The sequence below is a fragment of the Hemicordylus capensis genome, chromosome 2 (genome assembly GCF_027244095.1).
Source record: "Hemicordylus capensis ecotype Gifberg chromosome 2, rHemCap1.1.pri, whole genome shotgun sequence".
Classification (NCBI taxonomy): domain Eukaryota; kingdom Metazoa; phylum Chordata; class Lepidosauria; order Squamata; family Cordylidae; genus Hemicordylus; species Hemicordylus capensis.
In genome coordinates this window covers 121,112,789-121,138,740 of record NC_069658.1, presented here as the reverse complement: position 1 = coordinate 121,138,740, position 25,952 = coordinate 121,112,789, and the positions used below count along the sequence as shown (strand labels likewise).

At 41.9% G+C, this 25,952-nt stretch overlaps 1 protein-coding gene across 6 annotated transcripts in view; it reads right to left on the bottom strand.

The window, feature by feature from the left end:
• The window catches only part of ADAMTSL1 (ADAMTS like 1), a 786,832-nt gene that overhangs the window by 140,976 nt on the left and 619,904 nt on the right, over positions 1–25,952 (bottom strand). For all 6 annotated transcript variants that reach the window (XR_008315783.1, XR_008315784.1, XM_053294216.1 and 3 more), the window contains one exon: positions 10,229–10,530. Coding sequence is in view for 4 of the 6 variants with exons in the window: in XM_053294216.1 (XP_053150191.1) it covers positions 10,229–10,530 (302 nt within the window). In the remaining 2 variants the exon portion in view is untranslated. The remainder of the gene's footprint in view (positions 1–10,228; positions 10,531–25,952) is intronic.

Genomic DNA, 25,952 nt, shown 5'->3' with positions numbered 1-25,952 from the left:
CTTTTCAACTTGTATTGCATGTATTGAACTGCAAGTGTTTTAATTCCATTATGCTAAGGTGCCTTAGGGGTTCTTCAGAATGAAAAATGCAAGGTATAAAGTGTGAAATAGCCTCGGAGGCTGGATGCAGAGAATCAGTGGGTCTTATAAAGCTCACATGCTGCTTACTGGCCTACACACTAAGCCAGAACTGAATCAACAAAGTGGCTAAGGCACTGAAGGCCAAACTGCTTGTTCACCTAAAAGCCTTTTTAAGGGCTATGTGTAAATCCAGAAACACCACTCCTTTCACAAAAAACAGCCACAGGGGGGACCTAATCCTGATCAGAAGCATAGTGCATGGGAGGGAGAGCTTAACTCTTTACTCTCTCAGCATTTTCCGAGCAAAAATCCCCTACAACCGTTGTTTGCTCCCAAAGTGGATACTTGAAGCAAACAGCCACTTTGGGGCAGATAGTAACTTGGAGGATGCTTTTCAGTAGGAAAACAGCTTGGGGGAAAACATTTAATTCCTTCCTATGTGCCCCCATGACTGCTTTTTAAATGAAAGAATAGGTTTTAAGCACGCCCCTTAAAATACATTTAGGTAAATTTAAGTTATGAATAAGGAAATCTGATATGAACTCACTAAGGCAAGCCACTTCTCTTAGCCTCACACATGGCCAACATTCTCACTAATGATGCGCCCTTGTTCTGGGAAGAAGTGTCTCTACTGTGGAGAATTTTTGGAGCTCCACAGCCCTCAGGGACATATTTTCGGGTGGCACAGATAACTTCTGGGAGAGAGATTGGTGAAAATCCCTCTGCCCTGTGCAGCAAACTCTTATTCACCAGCAAACAGGCACTCTGCTAATGAGGGATGGCGGCCAGTTATAAGAAGATGTGATCTACCTTACAGAGTTCTTACTACAAGAAGATCATGTATGTGAAGCACTTTGAATACTCCAAAGAGGACAAATGCTAGGTGTCATTATCCACGGGGTGTGTAGACCTGTAATAGCTTTCCTGTTGCTGTGCGTATGTGCCTTTGCAGTCGTCATGAATGTAGAAGGGAACTTATTCTGTACTCCTGCATTAGTATAAGCCCTTGTGAAAGATTTCCCTAAATTTACTAGAGGGAAACTTTCAGCACTTTAAGGCTTCCCCCTGCCCCCTCAATAATGTCAAAGCTTCTCCCATAGAAAAAATAAAAGTAATACTGGTGATTTGTTTGCAAGAAGGGTATTAAGCCAAAAGCAAAAATATAATTCACATATACCGTTCCCTGCATTTTTGTGTTTGGTAGTATATTTAAATATATTTAAACATGAAATAGTTACTGTTCTGGACTAGATTTATGACTCATACAGCTCAGCATGTTGTCTAATGACACTGGCTGAAAACAAATACTTCAGGGAGGATCACAAGCAGGTGAGCCTTGATGAGGACACCCATCTCCTGTTGTTAATCACCACAATTAAATAAGCACTCCTTCAGCACACCAGATAATCCCACAAACCACAGTTTGTGGATTAGGAACATGAGCTGAAGGATATCCCATGAACTCCCCTCTCTCCTTTTCTTTCTTACTTTAGGAACAACATAGGAAGCTGCCATACACTGAGTCAGACCATTGGTCTATCTAGCTCAGTATTGTCTTCACAGACTAGCAGCAGCTTCTTCAAGGCTGCAGGCAGGAATCTCTCTCAGCCCTATCTTGGAGAAGCCAGGGAGGGAACTTGAAACCTTCTGCTCTTCCAAGAGTGGCTCTATCCCCGGAGGGGAATATATTACAGCACTCACACTTCTAGTCTCCCATTCATATGCAACCAGGGCAGATCCTGCTTAGCTAAGGGGACAAGTCATCTTGCTACCACAAGACCAGCTCTTCTTGTGCCCAAAGGAACCCTGGCTCATTAAACCATAAAACCTGGGTGGACTGGAGTCCTCCACAGAAACCCTGTGGGTGACAATACAAGGCCTGAAAGGGAACGTGCTACTGGGGACATGCTATCGCCCTCCTGATCAAAACGCTGACAGTGACTGGGAGTTGCAGCAGGAAATCAGGGAGGCGTCAAGGAGAGGCAGGGCTGTAATCATGGGTGACTTCAATTACCCACACATAGACTGGGTAAATTCACAGCCAGGTCATGACAAAGAGGTCAAATTTCTAGATACGCTAAATGACTGCGCCCTAGAACAGTTGGTCTTGGAACTGACCAGAGAGAAGGCAACCTTGGACTTAATTCTGAGAGGCACCCAGGATCTGGTGCGGGATGTCAGTGTCATCGATCCTTTAGGGAACAATGACCATAGTGCCATCAAATTCAGCATACATGTGGGGAGAGAATAACCAAGGAAGTCTAACACAGACATTTTGAATTTCAGAAGAGGAAACTTCTCTAAAATGGGGAGTATGGTGAAAAGGAAAATCAGGAGAGTCACTTCGCTCCAGAGTACATGGAGTTTACTCAAAACCACAGTACTAGAAGCCCAGTTTGACTGTATACCCCAAAAGAGGAAAGGTACCACTAAGTCCAGGAAGATGCCAGCATGGCTAATGGGTACAGTCAAGGAAGCCATAAAAGGGAAGAAGACTTCCTTCCGAAATTGGAAGGCTTGTCCAAATGAAGAGAACAGAAAGGAACACAAACTCTGGCAAAATAAATACAAGGCAATAATAAGGGAGGCAAAAAGAGAGTTTGAGGAACATTTAGCTAAAAGAATCAAAGGGAATAACAAAAACTTCTTTAAATACATCAGAAGCAGGAAACCTGCCAGGGAGGCAGTTGGACCATTAGACAATGAGGGAATGAAAGGGATTATTAAGGAAGATATGGAGGTTGCAGAGAAGCTAAATGAATTCTTTGCATCTGTCTTCATGGCAGAGGATACTGAGCATATACCTGTTCCTGAACCAGGCTTTTCGGGGATGGCGGCTAAAGAACTGAGACAGATAGAAGTGATGAGAAATGATGTTCTACACTGTCTGGAAAAATTGAAAACTAACAAATCATCAGGGCTGGATGGCATCCATCAAAGAGTCCTCAAAGCACTCAAATGTGAAATTGTTGACCTCCTTGCTAAAATATATAACTTATCCCTGCAATCAGGTTCTGTACCAGAGGATTGGAGACTAGCAAATGTAACACCGATTTTCAAGAAGGGATCCAGGGGTGATCCGGGAAATTACAGGCCGGTTAGCTTAACATCCGTTCCAGGCAAATTGATGGAAAGCATCCTCAAGGATAAAATTGTAAAGCACATAGAAGAACAGGCCCTGCTGGGAGTGAACCAGCATGGGTTCCGCAAAGGTAAATCTTGCCTCACCAACCTTTTGGAGTTCTTTGAGAGTGTCAACAAGTGTGTGGATCAAGGTGATCCAGTTGACATAGTCTACCTGGACTTCCAAAAAGCTTTTGACAAAGTTCCACATCAATGACTCCTGAGGAAACTTAGTGGTCATGGGATAAGGGGACAAGTACATGTGTGGATTGCTAACTGGTTGAAAGACAGGAAACAGAGGGTAGGTATAAATGGAGAGTTTTCGCAATGGAGGGAAGTAAGAAGTGGGGTCCCCCAGGGATCTGTACTGGGAACAGTGCTTTTTAATTTATTCATAAATGATCTAGAAGCAGGGGTAAGCAGCGAGGTGGTCAAATTTGCAAATGATGCCAAACTCTTTTGGGTAGTGAAATCCATAACTGATTGTGAGGAGCTCCAAAAGGATCTCTCCAAACTGGGTGAGTGGGCAACGAAGTGGCAAATGCGGTTCAATGTTGGCAAGTGTAAAGTGATGCACATTGGGACGAAGAACCCCAACTTCAAGTATATGCTGATGGGATCTGAGCTGTCGGTGACTGACCAGGAGAGGAATCTTGGGGTCGTGGTGGACAGCTCATTGAAAGTGTCAACTCAATGTGCAGCAGCTGTAAAAAAGGCCAATTCCATGCTAGGGATCATTAGGAAGAGGATTGAAAATAAAACTGCTAATATTATAATGCCCTTATACAAAACTATGGTGCAGCCACACCTGGAGTACTGCGTACAATTCTGGTCACCACATCTAAAAAAGGACATTGTAGAGCTGGAAAAAGTGCAGAAGAGGGCAACCAAGAAGATCAAGGGTCTAGAGCACCTTTCTTATGAGGCTAGGCTACAACACCTGGGGCTATTTAGTTTAGAAAAAAGACAACTGCGGGGAGACATGATAGAGGTCTATAAGATCATGCATGGTGTGGAGAAAGTGGGTAGAGAGAAATTTTTCTCTCTCTCCCATAACACTAGAACCAGGGGTCATCCCATGAAATTGATTGCCGGGAAATCTAGGACCTATAAACGGAAGTACTTTTTCATACAATGAATAATCAACTTGTGGAATTCTCTGCCACGAGATGTGGTGACAGCCAACAACCTGGATGGCTTTAAGAGGGGTTTGGATGACTTCATGGAGGAGAGGTCTATTGATGGCTACTAGTCGGAGGACTGTAGGCCACCTCCAGCCTCGGGGGCGGGGTGCCTCTGGGTACCAGTTGCGGTGGAGTAACAGCAAGAGAGAGGGCATGCCCTCAACTCCTGCCTGTGGCTTCCAGAAGCATCTGGTGGGCCACTGTGCAAAACGGGATGCTGGACTAGATGGGCCTTGGGCCTGATCCAGCAGGGCTGTTCTTATGTTCTAACTCTGCATATTGTCTAAACCTGTGGTTTAGCTGTATCCTTTACAACCCAGGAAATGTAACCAGGATTGGATCTCATTTTCATATTCTGGCTTGGAAGTGCAACTCCTCACTTTGGACAACATGTGGAGGTATTCCTCTGGCCCAGCTTTGTGTCTGAGATGAGGAGGAAAGGGGAGGAGGAAGCATGCAGGCTCATTGATTTGTTGGATCATCTGAACTTGGCCTGTCTCTGAACACAGAGGCTGCCATCCTGACTACTGAAGTGCACGTGCAAAGGGAGACTGCAGGGATGTGACTGGCGCTCATGCAGAACTCCCCTCCACCTTTTATACATGTGCCGTTATGCAAGTAGTAGAACTGCCTCTGTTCTGTCCATGCTCCAGAAGTGTTCTGGAAGAGAAGAAACACACTGCTGAGAGATAGCAACATGTTTCCTATCTTCCAGAATGCAAGCAGAGCCAAGATGTTTCCACTGCTTATGCAACAATGGACATGTAGAGGAACTGGGGGAGTTGTGCATGAGCTCCAATCATGTCCCTGTAGTCCCGCTCATTAAACATGTGTTTCCATAGTCAGGAAGGATGTCAGCCAGAGACTGCTAATATCCTTCTGACTATACTGAATTTTTGGTTTATATAGAAAAAGCAATAAGATGGCTTTATGTCCCAAAAGGCTTCACAATCTAAACAAGCAAAGAGAACACAAGGGAGATACCAGCAACAACCTCTGGAGGGACACGATGCTGTGACTGGATAGGGACAGTTGCTAAATAGAAGAGAGCCACCACTTAGAAAGGTGCCTCTTTGCCCAGTTAGTAGGGGGTTTGAAGACCATATAAGTAGCATCAGGCTTGGGACATTTGGAGAAGTCCAGGGTGGTCACCACATTTGGCAAGGTTTGCAAGAATGATAACCTTGGACAATCAAGAATGATAATCAAGGTTCCATGCTGGTCAAAACTAGTCAGAACATTTTTGTATTGTTTCCTGTGCTATGAAAGCACTGATTTTTTATTATTATCAAAGAAAGTTATTATGGTAGGTAGAGGCACATGAAGCCTAATGATAGTCAGATGTAGTCCAGGTCTGCCATTCAAATATCACACCAGTCTTCCATAACTTTTTTTGCTGGAACCTTTATTATTGTTTTCAAGCAGACAGAACCTTCTCTAAGTTCTGAAATGGAACTTCTGCTTTTCTGTTCCCTCCCCCCCCCCAACGAAAGATGGTTTTATTTCTGTTGCAAAGAGCCACTCTACTGCATGGATCAATTTCAGCACTTTCTCCATGCCTAAGGAGTGATTTTCTATCAGCATAAAAACATACTTCCTTCTGAATCTTTGCATTTTAAGATCAGGAGACAACACTTACTAACAGCAGGAGCTTCGGTGCATAATGTAATTTTTTTTAAAAAGAACAAATATATGTTTTTAATGAGGCTCAGACAGAAATTGGAGATTTACAGGCAAGGTCAACATTCTATTGTACTCATATTGCAAGATTTTATGAATTTATTATATCCCACTGAAGCCTGAGAGAAGGATTCTTGTAGCAGGTAGCCAGTTACTTTTTTCAGGCACCGGCCAGGCAGAGACATTATGTGCCCTCTAACCATTCTCTGGCATACAGCATTGCTCTGCCAAGCACATTCAAGTAAACAATTTTGCAAAAATGGAGAATAAGTGCTGGTTCTTCCTGGCATTCAGACAAGTCTAGGAAGTAGCTGGAAGAGACCAAAACATAAAGGAGGGACTTCCTATGAAAAGGCAGTTTTATATTCCATTCCAAAATGGCTGTTTTCATTCTTTACATCAGACAATTTTCAAGAGCTAGTGACTCACATGCCGCACAAGCTGCTGAACATGTTGTAACGCAACATGTGATCTTCTGCACATGCAAAAATTGCAAACACTCAAAAACTGCCATGATTTCCATTGGCCATATTGTCACGCAGCCGCAGGGGTGCAGTTTTTGCAGATGAGCAACAGCGCGCTTGTGTGACTGCATGCCTGTGTTAGAACATGCATGGCAGCTTGTGCAGTATATGAGCCAGTAAATGAATCCAAGATGCAACACAGTAGCAAGTTGCACAATGGTGACTTGCACCTTTAGAATGTTAAGCGAACACCTTGCCATTTCTCACTTCATAGATACACACAAGCAAGGAAAATATATAATAAAGGAGTTGAACTGTTCTTTCTAATGAGAAAATATGGCAGGAAAAAACTGCTCAAAACAGGACACCAAAAAGCCAGACTTTCTAGAGGATTTGAGACACAAGTTCTAAAAATTATTGCCCACAATTTCAACATAATGATGGTGGGTCTCTTTCCCCTTGAAAATCCCTACAGTTTATGATTGGGAAATTAAAATGTTACATGGTGCAAGGGTATGAATCTAGGTAGCTAGCTTTCAGTTCACTTTCAATATACCATCAAATGGGATTTGCAGTGTTTATATCTACCAGAATAGCATAATTGTTACATGATACTTGATGACAGCAGTGGAAGAAGCAGCCACTGAATGAAGACTAAATTACTAACTAGTTCCTTCTGGCTGCTACTCCTTGGAGGGTGAAAGGCTACTTCTGTGTCTATCAAATTTCATCTCCTGAGAGTACAAAAACAGTAAAATTAACTTGATCTGTCATGCAACTGTAGCAACAAAAAGAATGGTTTTAAATCTATGTATTTCATTTTAATTTAATTTAAGAGAAAATTGTTTTAAAACATTCTATATGGCAGCCATTTTGCAAACAATAGACATTGATCTGATCAAATGAAGTGTTTCTATTATAGCTACTATTTTCAGGTACAATAAGGGATGGGGTTTTTTAAAAGCTCATGTGCAGTACCATTTGATTTTTACCAGCACTGTTCAAAATATAAAACTGACTCATGCAACGGTAGTTGTCATTTGGATGATATTCATTATCTGAGTGTGTTTGGCAGACCAATGCTATATGCCAGAGAATGATCTGAAGGCACAGTCTGATATGATGTAAAAATGTTGTTAGGGTTTATTATTAGTTCTCAAAGTGAAGGGAGCCTCCCAAAGGTAGGATGCGGGAGATACAGGCCCTCTCTAACATCCCCCAGTCCACAGGGCAAGCTTTGACTGGTGGAGAGATGCACTGGTCTATGACCGCAATAAAGGACTGACTGACTGACTGGTGGAGAGGCAAGTGTTTCTATTCCAATCAGAATGTTCTGGGAACAGTTGATGAGATGACCACAGCACTGGCAACCCACAATGCAGCTCCTTATTTTCATGGGCTGACATGAGGAGAAAAATTACTCAAAGGAGCTCCACTGAAATTAAAAGGAGAAGTTATGCACTGCCAAATGTCCTTTCAATTTTAATGGTACTACTCTGAGTAAATTTCCCCTCCATGCGAGCCACTTCCCCCCTTTTTATTGTTGCTTTTCAGAGGGTCAAAAGCAACTAGGTGTACACCTGCTCTTATCACCCCCTCATGCACTATAGGGGGCCTTATCAGTGGGTCCAAAGAACAAGCTCATGCTTTAGTGCCCCAGTGCATTAATTTCCACTGAATGTTGCAGCTGTTTAACAGTCCACTGTTGCATTTTATATGCTCTGTTCACACAGTGGTAATATCTAGGCTTCCACCAAGGGTCTTTGCAATAAGCAGGTTATGTATCCACACAAATTCTACCCACTGAGCATCTCACTAATATTATTAACAAATCATAGCAGGGAAATTTCTGTAATCAATTTAAAATGACAAACAGTCATGGAGTTCTCCAGCTCAGAAGGGGGACTGGCAAGGGTGGGCAAAGGCACCCGTTATGTGAGCAACAGGCAATTTGAGAATGTATGAGCCACATTTACACCAATGTTCTTTGGGATGACAAGATCTGCAGATGTCAAATATGCATCAGATCACTAATCTGACATCACAGCAATGTGTGCCCTTGTGCCATCTTTGAAAACACTTCTCTGCCTGTACCTTAGAACATAAGGGTAAGGAAAAGCAATATATTGCTGTGGTTGTGAACTAGATGTGGGTAAGCTAATCAAAGCTACAAATAAATAAGCACAGCTCCTTTGATGATACAGTGACTTTTTCTTATTTTTCATACTTCATGAAATGCTAGCAATTCATTAAAAGGACAAGACATCCCTCCATTTTTGCATGGCAAATCACAAGTTTGAAAAAATCAAGACCATCTAGGAGGCTGAACCATTCTAATTGTCAACAGTTCTAAAAGCAATTAGAAGAAAATGATGGAGCAGACCCAAATGGATTGGACACCATGTGTATTAAACAATTCTTATAATATGCATAAACTGTGACCCTCTTTAACTTTTAACCTAAGTGCCAAACCTATTAGCTTCAGGCAATCTTTGAGTTAGTTATTTCTCCCATATGTTCCCTTTCTCTAGCTTTCTGTACTTAGATCCAAGATCATGTCATTTGGTAGGATAAGCTATCAAAACCAGCTGAGAGTCTCCAGTAGATTCAGTTAGGAAATACAAATGCAAAAGCCCCGTGCTTGAGATCCATCTGTCTTTGCTTACAAAGCAGAAGTCAGGCAACATAAAGTAAATGACACCTGATGCTTCCTGCCTCAGCCTTACTATTTAAAAACACAGTTCTCTGGCCCAAATGTAAGTGGTCAGCAGGAAATGTAAACAATCAGACTACTGCATTAGTCATATGAAAGACCTCAGCTGTGAATTTTGATACCTTCTGCATCCAAAATGGTATTACATCTGGACTTTATTTTCAATAGTTCTCCTACAGAGCCATTCTTCTCTTTCAAACAGAGAAGACAGAGGGCCAGTTCTCACATTACGGCTGCCACAGTGAAGCTAGCAGAAACATTTCTGTGCAGTGGCAACTCCACACAGCAGCCATAACATGAGAACTTTGCTGGATTATCCATGTTGTGCATGGAATTCTCATGTTATTATCAGACACCTCAGGAGGCTGCCAATGAGCCACCACCCTGTACAACCATATCCAGAAGCTTCCATAAAGCAACCATAACATCAGGATCAGCCCTTAGTTTACACTTCTCTTTTCTGCAGATCAGAAAAGTTGTTTTAGTTATGCTTGGATGCACAGGGTTTTCACTGTGTTGTGTACCAGTGCTATCTGTTTGCATCACCGAAAAAGCATTTCAGTGCACGATTCTGATGTTGCCCAGACCTGGTTATGCAGAAGCTGGAAAAGATTAGAGATACAATGTCGATCATGATCTTTTGAGGCATTTGAAATATCATTAATCACAACATGTGCATAGTATATATACACCTAAACATGAAGAGTATTAAAAACATTCCATTAAGTACTAGCGTGTGAGCTAATATAGTGCAGCTGTTAAGAAACTGTGCTATGAACCAGAGCAGGGATGGGGGTGGGGTACTGCTTTGAATCTCACCTCAGTCATGAAATCCACTGGATGACAAATGAGAAATGAAATGAATCCTTATAATAATCAGAACAGTTTAAAGCACCAAAGTGACATTATTCAATGGACTTCTAATGGCTTTCTGATTGTGGGGCACGAAGGAAACCAAAGTGAAACAAAGACCTGGAACTTACCCCCTCCACAAGACTCGGAGCACTCTGTGAAGCCCTCATACTCCCAGTCGTAAAGTTCATCAAAATCTTGCGAGACTCCATAGAACAGATCAGGTTCTTCGGGGCTATATTCCCCAGTCTCTCCATTGCAAGGGCCACCATAACAAGCTCGTTCTGATGCTGGCTTGGGCCCTTCACATTCATCAATGGGCAAATCGGCCACAGACTGAGAAAAAGACAGAAGCACCTGGCACTTCACCAAACGCACTTGGATGCCAACCCCACAGGTCACACTGCAGGCAGACCAGGCTTCAGGAATAAACCTATGGCAAAGCCAAAAGACACATAAAATGAAGAACAATAAGAACCACTTCTCTATTCCCATCTCATGTTACTTTTGCGAATTGGGCAAAGAGGGACCTTTTGAAGTGGAAGCTCTCTTATATTTAGCAGGGAAGGAGCACGCTCTTCCTATGCAAAGTATTGCATTGAGTTGATGTTAGATGATCATGAAAGCTCTTTTGGGGGATATGTGATAGCTGTTTGGCACACCTGAAGTTGCAATTACTCTCATTAGCTGCCCATAGATCTGCCAAAGTGCTGCTGACATGGAAGACGCATTTCAGTGTAGAGAAAGGTGTTCTCATTTCTCAGTACAGGAAAATGGAACAGATGACCTTCAGGTAAGTCAGGAACCATAATTCTACTATTCCATGCATTCCTATTATGTCTATTGTTCAAGGAGTAACTGCAACTTAGTTTTGAAAAAAATGACATTTGGGTTAAAAAGCAGAATAAATGCACCGTTAAACAAAATTATGTTCATAACACATACACGCATTTTCAGAGGAAAAAAGAGAAATGTATAGTCTGTAAGGAAGTCTCCTAGGGGAAGACATTTTCTGCATAAACTATAATTAACTCATTATTAATCATTTCATTGTGCAGAGCAATTCATAACTGAAATGCAGGAAACATCATCAGGAAGTTATATTTTTCTGCTTCCTAAACATATATTTTGCATTTTGAGTTATGAGCCTAGAAGGATAGGTCTATGTTATGTATTAACTTGTTTCAAAGGCATAAAGGAAACCTAGGGAGCTGAGAGCAATAAAGCATACAAGGCAACCATTAGAAAGTTAGCATTTGTGATCTATTCTTTCCATTTATAGAAGTTAAAAGTATTTTCTGCCATCTATTAATTGTAGAGAGTGATAAATAATTTGGAAGAACTTGAAACAAGTAAAACAACTTCAGTAGGAGAAACATCTTGGTTACAGCAACCTACCAACCTACATACCAAACTACCCAACCAGGATAGATGACCATGATCCCATTTATGGATCTTAGCTTTAATATATTTAACTAGAGTGTAATTTAATTTATTTAACTCAGATCGTATTTTGGTAATTTTAACACCCATATAACTAATTGTTGAAAATGATTTAGATAAGCCCAACATGGAATTTATCTTCTCTTTAGCTTCCCAAATTAGACATCATACACAGTTCCCTGAACGGGTTTTTTAATAGTCAGGTTTGGAGTCTGCAAATTTAAGGGGAAAGAGAGGCTTTCTTAAGATTTCTCTCTCTAGCCTTTTCCCCTCTCAAAATTGCCCTCTTTCTTATTTGCTTCTCCATCTGCAAAATGAAAAAAAAGGGGGGGGGAGTTGGTTTTGCACCATGGGTAGACAAGCAGATTGGAAGGTGACTTTGGGTTGTACAACCCTCAGGGACATATTTTTAGGTGGCACAGAGGGCTTCCAGTAGAAAATGGGCATCAAAAACTGCCACTTCTCTGCTGCACCAGTGCAGTTAGTGTAATGACCTGTCTTGGCCGACTGCCCAGCAGCTGCAAAAACCCCTCTTAGGGGAAGGGAGAGCCAACAGACAGGGATGGAAAGTGAGACAAAGCCAGAAGTCAACACCAGAGATCAGACAAATGGAGAGTCATAAAAGTTGCCAGAAGTCTACACAGGAATTCCTCAGGATCAGGGGTAAACACGGAACGGGGTCAGACAATAACAAACAGGTCCAGATTTCTAGGTCAAGGTTGCTCACAGAAGAGCTGGTCACCATGGACGTTGTTTCCAGCACAGACACAGCTTTCAGGTTGCTCTAAATAGGCAGTGTGCCCAGCACCCTGTCCATCACTGCAGCTGGGCCTTGTCAGGGAGATGCAGCCGGGTCATAGCTGGAACACCTGTTCCTTCTGGCCAGCCTCTCCGACCTACAGTGTTCCTTTCTCCGAGCCTGTACTCTGGCCAAGCATCACCGTTGGGGATCTGGGGCACACACCTTGACTTTAGTGGCCTCGGGGGCTTCATCAGGAGGAGGGAGGGAAGGAGGCAGAGGGTCCTACAAGCCTGTCAGCTCTGGCTCTGTTGAGTCAACCGGAGTTTCAGTCTGCTCCCCCTGCTCTTGGTCTTCATCTGAGGAATCCTCCTCCACAACCCCCATGGGAGTCATCACAGTTAGTTGGGAACTTCCATTAGGCTGCTTTCTCACTGTACCAGTACATCCTTGCTCAGCAGAGCAAGGATGCGCTGGTGTCATCTCATGGCTATTGGATAATTATAATTTTTTTAATGTCATGTATTGTAGTTATACTGGTGGACCTTGCTAAACATGGTTCCACTAATTGCGGTTTTGCGTATTCACGGTCCACAAAGAGGCCCACTACCTAATTATCCACAGATACGAAAGGGTTTAAACCCATGTATCCACAGTTCCTAGAAGGCTGGAAATGAGGGGGAAGTCATTTCCGGGCACCATTTTGTCTGCAGGAGCCATTTTGTGGTTAGTTTCATCAATAAAAGGGGGGGATCCATGATTCCACCCCATTTGGGACTTTGTGGGGGCATTGCTGGATTCCAGGAGACTTGCGGAGCACAGTAGGGCACTTTATTTGGCCCACTTTCAGATTCTTTAGAAGATTTTCCAGAGATTTTTTAAAGTCTGGGAACCTAATCCCTGCAATTCCTAATCCCTGCTAATCATTGCGACGACTCATCCACAGTTGTGTTACCCGTGGTAATCTGCGGAAACAGAACCACCATGGATGAGGTCCATCTGTATATGGAAATGGTAACGACAAAGATGATGACGACGACGACCTCCGCTACAAACTTATCATGTATACCAGTACCCAGGAGCAGTTCACTATGCTATTAAAAGGAAGACCTTGGCTTCATTTGAGGAGAAAGCATGCTTTCTTGTTTGCTGTTACACAAGACAACCATTAAAAAAAGAAGCATGAGAATTGAACAAAGGATGTTACACAACCTGTTTCAGTTACAACTGACCTTATGTTATGTGTTGTTGCTGAACATCTGGAATGCAACTGTTATGTATGGAGTTTGGCTGTGGGAAAATCTAAACCAGGCCTATGCAATATGTAATTCTCCAAACTAAACAAGCCCACCTTTTTGGGTGTTTCAGCAAGGTCTTGATAAACCTCCTGTTTTTGCTGCCTGGGAGGGGGTTATCAAGCCAGCCACTATTCTTGTGTGGTGGGCTGCATTAGGCCTGATGGGCAACTACAAATATAAGCTGTAACAATCTTATGCTTCTTCACCATATATATCATCAGTTTTAATAGTCAGAAGTTGTCAATGGTACAACCTAGGACTGTAGTAGAATACAGGTAGGAACTTGCACATCTGAATGCCATCCCCCAAACCAAAACATGCCTGTGCACATGACAATATTTGCCTCATTGGATAAGAACAAGGTTAACCTGATCAAACATTCTGTTTCTAGATGCCTCAAGGAACTCACAGGCAGGGTGCGGATGTTTCCTGTTTGTTTCTAGCAATGGGGTAGCACTCCATCTGTTGTTGAACTACATCTTCCCCTGCCAAATTTTGGGATGGTGGGAGTTGTAGTTCAAGAATAGTTCGAGTGCCAAATTTTCCCACCTTGTTCTAGCATCTTGGTTTAAGAGGTATATGGCCTCAGCATTAAGGAAGTGCACGAAACATGATTCAGAAACCAAATTGTGGCACATCCCTTTAAAATGGAGGGATTACTTATCCCTTTTAACAAGGAGAAGAGCACCTGCTCACCGCCACTTCTGTAATCGTGGTGCTTCCCCCAGCTATGCTCATGTGCTTGCTGGGCATTTCCAACTTCCCCCTTGTGATGATGCCATGCACATGGCCTCCACACATGTGCAGCAGCTATTTGCATGTCAGTACTGCTGACCACACAAATGGATACCGTGCATGTGCAGAGGCCATGTACATGCTGGCATTGCATGAGGGGCAGTTGGGAGATGCCCCACCAACATGTGAGCATAGCTTTGGGGAGTGCTGCGATTACAGAAGTGGCAGTGAGCAGGAGGACCAGCAGGTTTTAAAGGGATGTGTTTTGTACACATCCGTACTCAGCATGTGAAATTTCCATTTGCTAATCGCTTTGACAGACTTATCCTTCATGTGTTTGTCTTTTAAAAGCAACTAGAGGCCATTGCTTCCATAGTTTGTGCTAATGAATTCCATGTAACTGAGGACTGTACAAAGAACTTCCTTGCCTAATGCAAGAGTAATTGCATTATTCAAAGATCCCTTTAAAAAAAGCAAAGAAAGGGCTGACACATCCTGGCTAATGAGGAGCCAATGCTCTGCTGATCATGTAGGGGCAGGGGGATTTTGCATGACCCTCAGGGATCCACTTTTGGGTTGCAGGGAGATCTTCCAGGGGTGAGAGCAATCAGCAACCCCCACCCCACCCCCACAGGCACACATGCTTCCTTAGTCTGGAACAGGCTTCCCCAAACTGCGGCCCTCCAGATGTTGCTGAACTACAACTTCCAGCATACCCAGCCACATAAAATTGTGTCTAGGGATGCTGGGAGTTGTAGTTCAGCAACATCTGGAGGGCCGCAGTTTGGGGAAGCCTGGTCTGGAAGGTGCCAGTGTTTTGTTAGTCAGAATGTCAGCCAGTGTGAACAGTTAAAATTCAATTTTTTAAAGATCTTCTCTAGCTGCAGTCTTTCCTTTTGATGTGAATTTTGATGGGAGATTGTTTTATAAACTTTTCTTCCTTCAGACGGGAAGATCTGAGTTCATTAAAAAAAAAAGAACATGCTTCAGATTCAACATGTTTGTGGTTAAAAATATGGCTCTTCAGAAAAAGATAATCTCATTTATAAAAACAAGATAATGGGCTCTGCTATTTAAACAGATATTAGCTGTGAGAATGTCCATATTTTGTTTTGGCATGGAACAATCACATTCATTTATCTTTAACATTCTTTAGAGCAAAGCAAAGTAATATATACTTTAAATCTTTGAGAGAAAGTAGTGACAAGAGAAATGGCCAAGACACAGGGAAAACAGCACCAAACTCAATCCAATGCCCTATCAAATGAAATAAGAGGACGCCTATTCAGTTGTTTCAATGGGCAATGGAATACAACCATAAAAATATACAGTACCTATTAAAAAGTATTGACCCCAGTTTAAATTAGAGCTTCTTGCTCTTTACTAATGTAACATCAATTAAGAGTTGTGTGTCAGTGCTGTTCCAGAATGTGAGCTGTCCATGTGCTTTTCAGAACAAACACCAGTGCAAGGTTTAAGACAACTTTACTTGTGAGGCAAATGCTTAGAGGTCAGTACAGAATTTGCTGACTCACACATAAGAACAGGAACAAAAGCACAGGAACAGGAAGGAGAAGAGAAACTCCTAGCTAGCCCAACAAGTACAGAGGAAACTACAGTGCTCCTTCAGGCTTCATAGCAGATTACATGCAAATTATACACAGTAAATTAGGCTGCAGAGACCAGAAGAAAGATCCATCAATTGTCCACTTCATGTATAGGCAAGGATCTGCTTTACTTCTGGTGAAGTTTTCATTTATGAGTACTTCATTTATTTTTGCATTCCAGTACCTTGGGGCCTGTTTAAGTCCATATATGCTCTTGTGCAACTTACATACAAAGTCAGGTTTTTCCATATTTTTGAAGCCAGGCGGCTGTTCCATGTAGATTTCCTCTTTAAGCTTGCCATGTGCAGGTATTCTAAAGACCACAAGTGGCTGAAATTTGTTCACAAGGGAATGCCATTCTGGCTTAGACTGTCCAGTCCCAACTGGGCCCAGACATATGTTAATTTTGATCCTCCAGGGACAATAGAAATGTGATTAATCCCTGCTAACTGGGCAAAGAGGCACCTTTTACCGTGGTGATTCTCTTTATTTAGCAGGGGGAGAGTAACTGGCCCTATCCACCCCCAGCACAGTACTTCCAGTGACTGTTGCTGGTGTCTGTCTTATGTTTCTTTTTAGAATGTGAGCCCTTTGATGACAGGGAGCCATCTTATTTGTTATTTCTCTTTGTAAACCGCCCTGAGCCATTTTTGGAAGGGCGGTATAAAAATCAAATTTATTATTATTATTATTATTATTATTATTAAAACATGGGAAGGAGAGACCTCATGGAGGGCATCATGTATAGCCTTTTGGTTATGAATGATACTCCCTGGGATTCTTGAGGTTCATAATCCCCTCTTTCTTGATAAATTATTACTTACCATGTTGTTGCTGCTACTGTCGTTATTTAGAATACTGATAGAACACCTTAGATTTTTATCTATCTATCTATCTATCTATCTATCTATCTATCTATCTATCTATCTATCTTATTTATATACCTCCTGATATATCTATCTAGGTGGTGTACATAATCCAAATTACAATATAAAAGAAAATAAAACACAATTAAAACACTTTCACATAATACAAAATTGAAAACAATTCACAAAACAAAATAAAACAATTTCATAGAGTAAAACAATTACATAGTTTAGGATGAGTTTTAAGTAAAAGCCTGAGAAAACAGATGTGTCTTAAGGGTCTTTTAAAAAGCATTCAGAGATGGAGCAGCTCTTATTTTGACAGGGCATGCATTCCAAAGCCCCGAGTCGCCACCAGATGAGCCAGTGGCAACCATAATCGGACCTCCCCAAATGATCTTTATAGATGGCAGGATTCATGACAAAGAAGGCACTCTCTTAAGAACCTTGGACCTAAGGCATTGAAGACTTTATGGGTGATAGCAAACACTTTGTATTTTGCTTGAAAACATAACGGCAGCCGGTGCAGTTCTTTTAAAATCAGTTATATGGTCCCTTCAGATTGTCCGAGAGGCTATCCAAGCTGCCGTATTCTGTAACAGTTGTAGTCTCTGAACTATGTACAAAGGCAGGCCCACGTAGAGAGCCCCACCCCATTAGTACCTCCATCTTATCAGGATTCAACTTCAGTTTGTTATCCCTCATCCCTTTTGTGCTCACACAAAGATTATGAGCTCACAATTTAGATTGTGAGCTTCTTTTAGATTGTGAGCTCCTTTAGGACCGGGAACCACTTCTAAAAGAAACATACCAGCAACAGCCCTTGGAGAGAGAATAAGCTGAGCTGAATTGTTGCTTTCCCCTAGAAGTTTTTTACATGGGGTTTTTAAAGCCCTTTAACCTGTATCTCCTCTAGAATAGAGGGGGTGCACTCACATATCTGCCAGATTTACCCTGAAGTCCCTGCGAGTTATTGGGAAACAGTTCACAAACAATTCAGGTTTTTCACAGTGCATTAGAGTGTAGCTCAATTTATATCCGGTGTAAAAAAAATTCCACTATTTGTGTCGGTTTTTAGGGACAACTTTGAGTTCACAGTAAAGCCTCCCATTAAACTCGCGGAGAAGCCTGCTGTGTGTAAAAGTCCCTGGTAAATGTAAGAGAAAAATGTTGTTTTCCCCTGGTAAATGCAAAATGTAAGTTAAAAGTGCCTCTTTTTTGCCCAGTTAGCAGAGATTATCCCATTAATGTTTGGAAAATACAGTATGCAAAGAAACCATCCATAACTTGGATAATATTAGGCACCACTTCTTCATCAGTGCTTGATTTCATAGCCCGTTATACAGGCTGGAATCAGAGAGACAGTCATTGTAACTGAAAAAGGTATGGGCCCTATTAGTTGTCATCGGATTTGTTTTGGAGAGTTTGCAGGGGATATGGGAGGGAACTGAAGGTGTTTAAAAGATTCACTTTGTAACTCTTGAAAACCATTTTTGTCTGTTAACACGATATCCAGCTTTTTACATTTTACCATAAATAACCTGGTGTGAGCTGTAAAAACAAAAGAAAAACTAAAGAGGGCAAACTGTAGTATCTGGATACCAGATGGTATCAGCTAAGTGCTGGGGTTGATTCAATAAGAAACAAAGGGAAATTCCTGGCATGCATCTATTTGAGCAAAACCCACAGGGAACGACATATCTGCAGAAAGGCCACGAGACTAGCATCACCCAGTAATAATTACTAAATGCTAAACTAGGCTTGTGAACAGCCAGACTTTGCTTTCTTCCGTTTTTCATGAAAGCACTGCTGACAAACTTCTGTGGCACCTAAGGGTACTTAAGAACACATTTTGCCAGCTTTGCTTCATGTTAATCCAGAGATGATGGCTTCCATCTTACCCTTCCTTCCATGAGCTCAAGACAACTACAAGGTCCTTTTCCTCACTCCATTTCTCCCCTGCCCCTAATCCCTCAGAGCAATCCTAGGGTAGGCCGAGACAGAGTGACTGGCCGAAGGTCACCCAGTAAGCTTCATAACTGCGTGGGGATTTGAACCTGGGTCTCCATACTCCTAGTGTAGCACTCTAACAACTCCACCACACTGATGTTCAATAAATAACATGATATATGTTCAAGAGAGCTGGTGTAGCACAGTTACTAAGAGCTTCACCTAAGAACCAGGAAACTCCAAGTCTGAATCTCACTTTTGCCATGTGTTCAGTAGCGGGCCTTTGGCAAGCCACTTTCTCACATTCAGCCCCTACCAAATTATTATCTATATAATCTATTTAGTTATGATGCAATTAGCAATCATTCTGACCTACCTTACATAATTGATGTAAGGATTAAAACCAGATAATGTATACGAAGCACTTTGAATGCTGCTCATTGTTACTATCACTTAAGAGCAGAAAGGAGAGGAAAATAGATGGGTACAAGTATGCCAGAAGAACTGAGGACAAAGGCTTTTTGATGAGGATTGTAAATAATGTTAGTTATTGCTTATTTATATACTCCTCTCAATATTCTCTTCAAATTCTTGCTGCCTCTAGTTTTCATGCTGTGTGTGCACACACATGTGCACATGAAAGGAGCACATGTGCATGTCTGTGTGTGTATATCTAACATTTACCCATCCATCCGATGTTTTTCTGAAATCTGTGTTTACAGATTAATCAGAAATCATTAAAAAGGATTATAAAATGTGGTTTGTTTAGATATTCTTTAACTTTTACTAACAAACTGTTCATATTACTAAAAGGTCATTCTCATATTAAGATCTTGGCACTTGAACTCTAAAGAGGTTTTAATAGGCATCTTAAAATGCAATTCTGTTTCATTTCTAATCATGATTGGCAATCAACATCAACCCTTAATTTAGCTGTTCTACCCACAAATCATAAATCTTATTATTGTCATATACTGTGCATCAGGAGCTGGGTATTGGGCCACCAGGGGTGTGAGTCCAAAGCCAGGACTGGGAAAGCCAGAAACACACCAGGGGTCACACCAGGCAGACAATCAGGAGCCAGGAACATAATGAAGATCAAACCAAGTAGCAATCAAGGCTCAGAGGTTCAGAACAGGAACCATGAGTCAGGAACAAGCCAAGAATCACACTGAGCAGACCATCCAGAGAAGTGACTCAGCAAACCTTGATACTGAGGTAAGGCCTGCATCAGCCTGGAAGCCCTTTATACTTCCTACTACAGGGGAAGGCCAATGAGAAATCCCATAGGGCAGGGCTTGCCGAAGCCCAGGAACCTTCTGCAATGCAGCAGGCTTCCACAAGGGGCAGCAACATGCAAGGCCTCAGGGCAAAAAGAGCCTGCCAATTGCCAATATGGATGTGTTACCTTTCAAAGGTTAGCAGGGTGTAAAAGGAGAGATAACAAATACTTCTGCTTCTAACAAGCAAGCCACAACACTCCAAAATATTACTTTCCCCATTTTACAGATGAGAAGTGACTTTACAAAGTAAACAGATATGTTGAGGGAGAAGCTGCTTATAACTGCACACAAATATTTCTAAAATTCTTGGATTCCTGTCCTTTTTCCAGTTCAAGGCTTGTTGTTCTATGGATCATATGGTCTTTGTATTTTGCTGAAAATATGTTATAATTATATTCCATATTTTCTTTTTTATATTATCTTGGGATCCTTGCAGAAATCCAATTATATTGCTATTTACAAATCTCTTGCATTAATATTTTAAGGAAAATGCAATAACTATATAAACGTATTAGGAGATTTTATTTCTCCTAAAGCAATGTCAAAATTAATTCTCAACATTCAGATCCAGTCTTTTGTCAATAAGGCCATGATCATGCTTCTTTCTAGAGTCATGGCTTCTTCTAGCTTATTTTTTCAGTGCTTTCCAGCAGAAATATGGGCTACAATTCAAGTCATCCTATTCCAATGTAAGCAAAGTGATCTCTATTTGACATACGTTGACAGTACATAATTCCCATTATACAGTGAAGGGTAATTCTAGTTTGTTAAATACATATTTCGAAAAACAGTTTAATGGGGCAGAAAAAGCTGCAGGAATTCACACACTGGGCTTCCAAATTAAAACAAACAGATTCCATTGTAATTTTGGCACATACTTATAAATGAACAAAACACATATGTAGTATAATAGCACCAAAAGAATAAAACTTCACCATAACATGCAACAGTGACAATTCCCCCCCACCTCTCTCTCTCTCTCTCATATCATATTGAGTTTTTATATATATATATATATATATATATATATATATATATATATATATATATATATGAATGATTATATATGTGTGTGTGGCAGCTCTCGCGAGAGTTCACGAGCAGAAGCTGGTGATTGAGCAGTGGCGATTCCATATGCAGATAGGGAGGAAGATCCTGTGGCACCATGGTGATTGGGCAGTGGGGATTCCATATACAGATAGGGAAGAAGAGTCTGTGATGGTTAAGGTCAGTTGGAATGCAACTGTTACTGGTCGCAAGATGTTCTTGATTGTAGAGGAGAGGAATCTATATATGTAAAAGGATAGTGGGCAGGGGTCTGCGAGGAGAGGGGTTGTGAGGGAGGAAAGAGCCCCTTCAGGAGAAGGAGGCTGCCTCTGTACGAATTAGATGAGAAAGCAAGATGAACAATATCTGTTAACTCAGGAAGATAGAGAGAGGTGGGGAGGGCAAGAAAGACAGAGAGAGAGGAAGAGTGAGTGTAGGAGAGAGAAAGAGAAAAAGAAGGGAGGAAAAAAGAAAGAAGGAAGGGCGAGGGACGGGCCTGAGCCTGTCAGCGGCCTGTGGGGAACTACCCTGTTTCCCCGAAAGTAAGACCTACCCTGAAAGTAAGACCTAGCAGTAATTTCTGATGTACCGCTAATTGCCCTAGTGCATTTTTGGGGGCTAAAATTAATATAAGACACTGTCTTATTTTGGGGGAAACACTGTAGCAACCATGGCGGCACCTATTGGCAGCAAGGAAGGACCCAGTTAACCACTGCTGCTCTTTGGAGCTACCAAGGCCATTGGTGGAGGGAGGCAGGCAGGCAAGGGACGGGCCCGGGCCTGTCAGCAGCCTGAGGGGAACGAGCGGGCATAGCAGTAGCAGCAGCGAGGAAGGGCCCGGTCAACAGCTGCTGCTGCTGCTCCTGTGGGGAGGAGCAGGAGCGGGGCTCGGGTGAGGAGGCCTCTGGGGATAGCGGGGCTGCAACTTGGCCAATAGGTGCCAGCAACTCTGCAGCCATGACCAAGAAGGGTGAGGAGGATGGTGTAAAATGATGGAGGCATGACTGAGGGGTGAGGGGGATGGAAGCAACCGGATTGAGGAGGAGGAGTGTGGCTCAGGTGAGGGTGGAGAGATCTCTGAGGTGAGGAGGGCTTGTCAGGGGTGAGGCGAGCAATCAAGTACTAGTGAGCAGATGCTCTATGTGGGTTAAGTTAGAACTATATATTTCCTTTCTGGACACCATTGGTCCAATTACAGCTCACTTGTTATCAGCATGGCAGTTCTACCTTATCAAACATAAACTTTTTGAGATGAAAATATGGCTCTATTTTCAGTTTTAAAAAAGAACAACCCATGCATCTAATCTGTTTAAATCTGTTTGAATAGGGTTTTGGAGCATGTGTCAAAGAACGATTCAGACAAACACCCCACTCACATGATTAAGAGATGCCCTGAGAGCACATCAGGATGTCAGTGTGATGTTAGTGTGATGATGACATCACACTGTGATGTCAGTGCAGGTGTGCTCTTGGTGCATCCCTGACTGTATCATGTGTGCTGGGTGATGCTTATCCAAACTAGCCATACACGGAGAAATCTAAATTGCTTTGCAGACTATACGTAAACAAATAAAAAGATACTGGGAGACTGAATCATGGATCTCTTACATCATGTCTAGTCTGGCCCTTATTAGAGTCCTATGGAAAATTTAATTCATTTTCACCATTCTTGGAGAGGTTCCTTATTTTTGATTATTTAAAAAAAAAAAAAAAAAGGTTTGAAAAGCACCTGTTTTAGATGCCGGATAAAAATAAATAAATAAAAAGGAAAGACCCATGAAAATACACAAATGCATTCTTTGGATTTATAGTAACTTCTCTGTATCCATACCTATTTACACACACATATACACGGCCTACTCAGGATCATTTTGGAAAGCACTATTTTTGCTGAAGCAGATTGGGTTTACAGCAAGCTTAGAAATATGATAAGGAAAATGTTATTCAACCACTACAGACTTGCCGAATAAAATGGTTGCTCCTGTTGAAAGAGGAGCAATATACCTGCAATTCCAGACAGCCTAAAAAATAAATTCAGTTATTTATCAGAAAAAGGTTTCCTCAGAGGAGTGAAATTCTAAAATAGTTTACTTAAACAGTTATGGGAGTAAATAACCTCATTAGTTTTAAAACTGAATGGAACAAATTTATGAGGTGTACTACATGAAGCATTTAACTCTGATGACTCAGTAGTGACCTGTTTTGTTCAGGAAAGACGTTTTCCTCCCACAACCGCTAAGCTTTTATTTTTCCACCTTCAGAGGAATCTGAGAATTGCCAAAAGCAGAGATGAGATTTTGAACAAGGTGAGCTCATTTTGCAGGGCTAGCATTACTCCTGAAGAGACTTAACTGTGAGACTCTACCCTCTCTATATATTTGCTCTTGAGTGTCACCATTTGGGGACAAATGTTCAGGAGCACAGAATGTTGATTTGTTGCCTTTCATAACACCTTAATTATCCTACTTATGTACAAAGAAAGATGGAAGTGTTAAAAATGAAGCATAATTAAAAAGTGGTATATTATTGTCACTCGGAAGACGCATTTGTACAATGTGGTGATTGTAATCTACCTTAGGTTGTGAGAGCAGAACTGGAATGGTAATTGTTTTAGATTAATATGTCTAGAATAAAGATATGTATGTTCTTTTGTATGTCCCTTTGGAGTTTGGGAGCAACTTTTTATCAAATCACATTGGGTGGCTATTCAGGGATTGCGGAGAGAATTGTTTTTCTCTTGCAGTGCATATGATGGTTCATTTGACTGAATAATGTAGATCAGGGATTCTCAACGTTGGGTCTCCAGATGTTATTGGACTTCAACTCCCATAATCCTCAGGCCCAGTGGCCTTTGGCTGGGGATTATGGGAGCTGAAGTCCAAAAACATCTGGGAACCCAACATTGAGAATCCCTGATGTAGATGGTTCGCTCCCCAAGCTGTTCTTTTTAACCTTGCAGATATTTCTATTATGAAAAAACTTGCTTGCCCCTGTACGTCTTTTTGTGACACACTAACAATGAGGATGTGTTGGGTACAGGTGGACAGAAATATAGAATATTCAGATGCATTCCAAATCCAATGGTCATAATCCATTAAGTGAATTGTGGTGTTTTGGGACATTAAATGAATTTTCATTCCTTTCTTATTTTTCATTTTTTCCCCCTACAGAAGGAATTCACAAGAGAATCAAACTTATCGGCATAAGATTTGGGGAAAACATTATTTAAATGACACATCTCACATTACTACTAATCTGCTTGTAACTCTGTACGACATAAGAACAGCCCTGCTGGATCAGGCCCAAGGCCCATCTAGTCCAGCATCCTGTTTCACACAGTGGGTCCAACAGTTGCCTCTGGGAAGCCTACAGGCAAGAGCTGAGGGCATACCCTCTCTCCTGCAACTGCTATTTAGAGGCACCTTGCCTCTTAGACAGGGCAGTCCCTAGCGGGGTGCGGGGCTGGTGGCTAATCAATATTTTGCTCCTTAACATTTCATTTGATTACAGAATCATACTGACTGATGAGATACTGAGTAAATAGTGTGAGTGAGTGAGGTTTTGGACATGTTCAACCAGCTTGGACATATAGTGCATTTGTAAGGGGTAAAGTTAAATGCACAACATACACCCCTTGCTTCACAATTTTCACTCAGATTTTCAGGACTGCAAACCAACTTGAGCATAGTGCATTTACACACACACACACACACACACACACACACACACACACACACACACACACACACACACACACCCCTCTGTGCCTGATATCAAAGCCCTATAGCAAGCCATTCCATACATATACAAGAGCGGAGGGGATAATGAAAAAAAGGGATAAATCCCATACCTTCCCTTGCTGGCTGTGAGGAGGAAGATACATGCTCTCCGGGCTGCCTGCAGGGCGGAGGGTGTGCACAGCACAGTGGTCTGGTGGGCACTGCAGCCAGTGCTGGCAACTCTGCCTCCTGGGGAGCTTCAGGGACTGGGGATGGGGGCGAGTCTGGCAGGGCTAGGCAGTTGCATTGCTATGACAAGCTCTTTCTTAAACCCTCACTGCTCTGTGCAGGAGGGACTCCACTTGCAAAAGGCTGGATTTGAAAGGAGAGGCAGGGGAGAAGGACAGGCAGCAAAAACCGGAAGGACCCGCAATTCTGCAGATTAAAAATGTGGGTCCTTCCGGATTTCTTCTTTTTGTTGGTCCTAAATTTATTGACAATCAGTATCATGGGATGACTCCTGGTTCTAGTGCTATGAGAGAGGGAGAAAAATTTCTCTCTCAGCACACCATGCATAATTATTTTATAGACCTCTTATCATATCTCCTCTCAGTTGTCTTTTTTCTAAATTAAAAAGCCCCAGATGTATTATTATTATTATTTCTTGTTTACATAGTCAGACAGGTGTTATTGACTGGTTTGTTTTATCCAGACAGCGAGTCCTTCCCAAGGACCTGGGATGGCTGAATTTTATTGTCAATTGTTATAGATATCGTCGCAGAATATAGGCTGTTCCCAGTAAAGCTGCTTTTTGTAATTGGCTGATGGTGATTTCTGTGGCCCCTATGGTGTTGAGGTGCTCTTCAAGGTCTTTTGGAACTGCACCCAGGGCGCCAATTACACTGGGATTATTTTGGTCTTTTTCTGCCACAGCCTTTCAATTTCAATTTGTAGATCTTTGTATTTGGTGATTTTTTTCTATTTCTTTTTCTTCTATTCTGCTATCCCCTGGTATTGCTATGTCGATTATTTTGACTTGTTTTTCTTTCTTCTCGACTACAGTTAGATCTGGTGTATTGTGTGGCAGATGTTTGTCTGTTTGTAGTCGGAAGTCCCATAATATTTTTACAACTTCATTTTCTTCAGCCTTTTTAAATTTTATGGTCCC